We start from the raw sequence: 3,407 nt of genomic DNA on the forward strand, positions 1-3,407 counted from the left end.
GGGTGCCTGCATTTTTGGGACACCCTTGCAATATATAATTTTGGGATTTATTGCAAAATATTGTTATTATATTACTCTAATATAGTCTAGAATATATATTATAATACGTATTATGTAATACATCATCATAATATCATGGATTAATTGAATAATTATATTATTTTTGCTACTATCTATACTATTAGAGCTCTAAAAGAGTCTCTTCCATATATTATCATCATAATATCATGAATTAATGGAATAATTGTCTTATTTTTGCTGCTCCTTGTGCTAGGAGAGCTCTTCCAGGGTCCCTTCCTGGCTCTTAAAGGGGCCGCGTCCCTTTGTGGGCCCCCCACCCACCCATTGGGAGGCAGGCTCCCGTCGTCTCCCGCTGCCTGGCTGGCTGTCTCCAAAGGAGGAAGGATACAGCATGAGGAGGCGCAGCTCCCTCTCCTTCTGCCTCATCTTCTTCAGGATGCTCAGCAGACCCATGGCCAAAGGAAGGAAGAGAAGCAGGAGGAGGAGGAGGAGGAGGAGCCAGGGTGGCCCCACCCACTCTGCACCAAAGAGGGAAGGCACGCAGAAGAGGGAGAGTGGGATGTGAAAGCAAGGCTTCCCTTCGACCCTCTTCTAGAACTCCAGTATGCTGATGACAACGTCGCCTGTGCACATTCAGAAGACCGACAAGATGTTATAGAACTCCTGTATGCCGATGACAACGTCGCCTGTGTGCATTCAGAAGAAGATCTACAAGCCACTCTCAATGAGACGCTCGGACACGCAGAAGAGGGAGGGTGGGATATGAAAGCAAGGCTTCCCTTCGACCCTCTTCTAGAACTCCAATATGCTGATGACAACGTCGCCTGTGCGCATTCAGAAGACAAGATGTTATAGAACTCCAGTATGCTGATGACACCGTCGTCTGTGTGCATTCAGAAGAAGATCTACAAGCCACTCTCAATGAGACGCTCGGACACGCAGAAGAGGGAGGGTGGGATATGAAAGCAAGGCTTCCCTTCGACCCTCTTCCCACTCTCCCCATTTGTCAAGCTGTTCTAGAAGACAAGATGTTATACAACTCCAGTATGCTGATGATAACGTCGCCTGTGCGCATTCAGAAGACCGACAAGATGTTATAGAACTCCAGTATGCTGATGACAATGTCGCCTGTGCGCATTCAGAAGACCGACAAGATGTTATAGAACTCCAGTATGCCGATGACACCGTCGCCTGTGCGCATTCAGAAGACCGACAAGATGTTATAGAACTCCAGTATGCCGATGACACCGTCGCCTGTGCGCATTCAGAAGAAGATCTACAAGCCACTCTCAATGAGACGCTCGGACACGCAGAAGAGGGAGGGTGGGATATGAAAGCAAGGCTTTCCTTCGACCCTCTTCTAGAACTCCAATATGCTGATGACAACGTCGCCTGTGCGCATTCAGAAGACAAGATGTTATAGAACTCCAGTATGCTGATGACACCGTCGTCTGTGTGCATTCAGAAGAAGATCTACAAGCCACTCTCAATGAGACGCTCGGACACGCAGAAGAGGGAGGGTGGGATATGAAAGCAAGGCTTCCCTTCGACCCTCTTCCCACTCTCCCCATTTGTCAAGCTGTTCTAGAAGACAAGATGTTATACAACTCCAGTATGCTGATGATAACGTCGCCTGTGCGCATTCAGAAGACCGACAAGATGTTATAGAACTCCAGTATGCTGATGACAATGTCGCCTGTGCGCATTCAGAAGACCGACAAGATGTTATAGAACTCCAGTATGCCGATGACACCGTCGCCTGTGCGCATTCAGAAGACCGACAAGATGTTATAGAACTCCAGTATGCCGATGACACCGTCGCCTGTGCGCATTCAGAAGAAGATCTACAAGCCACTCTCAATGAGACGCTCGGACACGCAGAAGAGGGAGGGTGGGATATGAAAGCAAGGCTTTCCTTCGACCCTCTTCTAGAACTCCAATATGCTGATGACAACGTCGCCTGTGCGCATTCAGAAGACAAGATGTTATAGAACTCCAGTATGCTGATGACACCGTCGTCTGTGTGCATTCAGAAGAAGATCTACAAGCCACTCTCAATGAGACGCTCGGACACGCAGAAGAGGGAGGGTGGGATATGAAAGCAAGGCTTCCCTTCGACCCTCTTCCCACTCTCCCCATTTGTCAAGCTGTTGTAGAAGACAAGATGTTATACAACTCCAGTATGCTGATGATAACGTCGCCTGTGCGCATTCAGAAGACCGACAAGATGTTATACAACTCCAGTATGCTGATGACAACGTCGCCTGTGCGCATTCAGAAGACCGACAAGATGTTATAGAACTCCGGTATGCCGATGACAACATCGCCTGTGCACATTCAGAAGACAATGTTATAGAACTCCAGTATGCTGATGACAACATCGCCTGTGCACATTCAGAAGACCGACAAGATGTTATAGAACTCCAGTATGCTGATGACAATGTCGCCTGTGTGCATTCAGAAGACAAGATGTTATAGAACTCCAGTATGCTGATGATAACATCGCCTGTGCGCATTCAGAAGATTGACAAGATGTTATAGAACTCCAGTATGCCGATGACAACGTCGCCTGTGCGCATTCAGAAGAAGATCGACAAGCCAGTCTCAATGAGAAGCTCGGACACGCAGAAGAGGGAGGGTGGGATATGAAAGCAAGGCTTCCCTTCGACACTCTTCTCACTCTCCCTATTTGTCAAGCTGTTACAGAAGACAAGATGTTATAGAACTCCAGTATGTGGATGACAACGTCGCCTGTGCGCATTCAGAAGAAGACTGACAAACCACGCTCAATGAGAAGCTCAAACACGCAGAAGAGGGAGGGTGGGATATCTCTCACACAGATGGCAAGCTGTTTAAGTGTCTGTACACACACACACACATATTTATAATTATTATTTTAAATAATATATATTTAATAATAACAATAAATATGATAAACTGCATTATTAACAAACTATAATAATAATAAATTATGTATATTATAAAATAAATATATAAATTATATTATATATAAATTTAATATTATTATAATATTTATATTATATATAAATATAAAATAAATATATGATAAAATAAATACATTAAATAATAAATATATATAAAATAATAATTATATATTATAACATATATTAAATAATGCATTAATAAAATAAATATATTTTAAAAGATATATTAAATAATAACAATATATATAATAATATACATTAAATAATAATAATAAATTATATATAAATCATAATATTAATGCTTATTTATATATTAAAAGTAATTATATATAATAATATATATTAAATAAGAATACATTAATAAAATGTATATAATAAATAATAATAAATAATAATATATAAATAATAATACTGTTTATTTATATAGTAAAAGTAATTATA

At 41.4% G+C, this 3,407-nt stretch overlaps 1 protein-coding gene across 1 annotated transcript in view; it reads right to left on the bottom strand.

The window, feature by feature from the left end:
- The window catches only part of ARL2 (ADP ribosylation factor like GTPase 2), an 8,697-nt gene extending 8,168 nt beyond the window's left edge, over positions 1-529 (bottom strand). The window contains exon 1 of the mRNA XM_060757868.2: positions 410-529. Within this exon, the coding sequence (XP_060613851.2) occupies positions 410-474 (65 nt within the window). The 5' untranslated portion in view covers positions 475-529. The remainder of the gene's footprint in view (positions 1-409) is intronic.
- Positions 530-3,407: the final 2,878 nt, after the last annotated feature.

Source organism: Anolis sagrei, chromosome 12 (genome assembly GCF_037176765.1).
Source record: "Anolis sagrei isolate rAnoSag1 chromosome 12, rAnoSag1.mat, whole genome shotgun sequence".
NCBI classification, from domain to species: Eukaryota; Metazoa; Chordata; class Lepidosauria; order Squamata; family Dactyloidae; genus Anolis; species Anolis sagrei.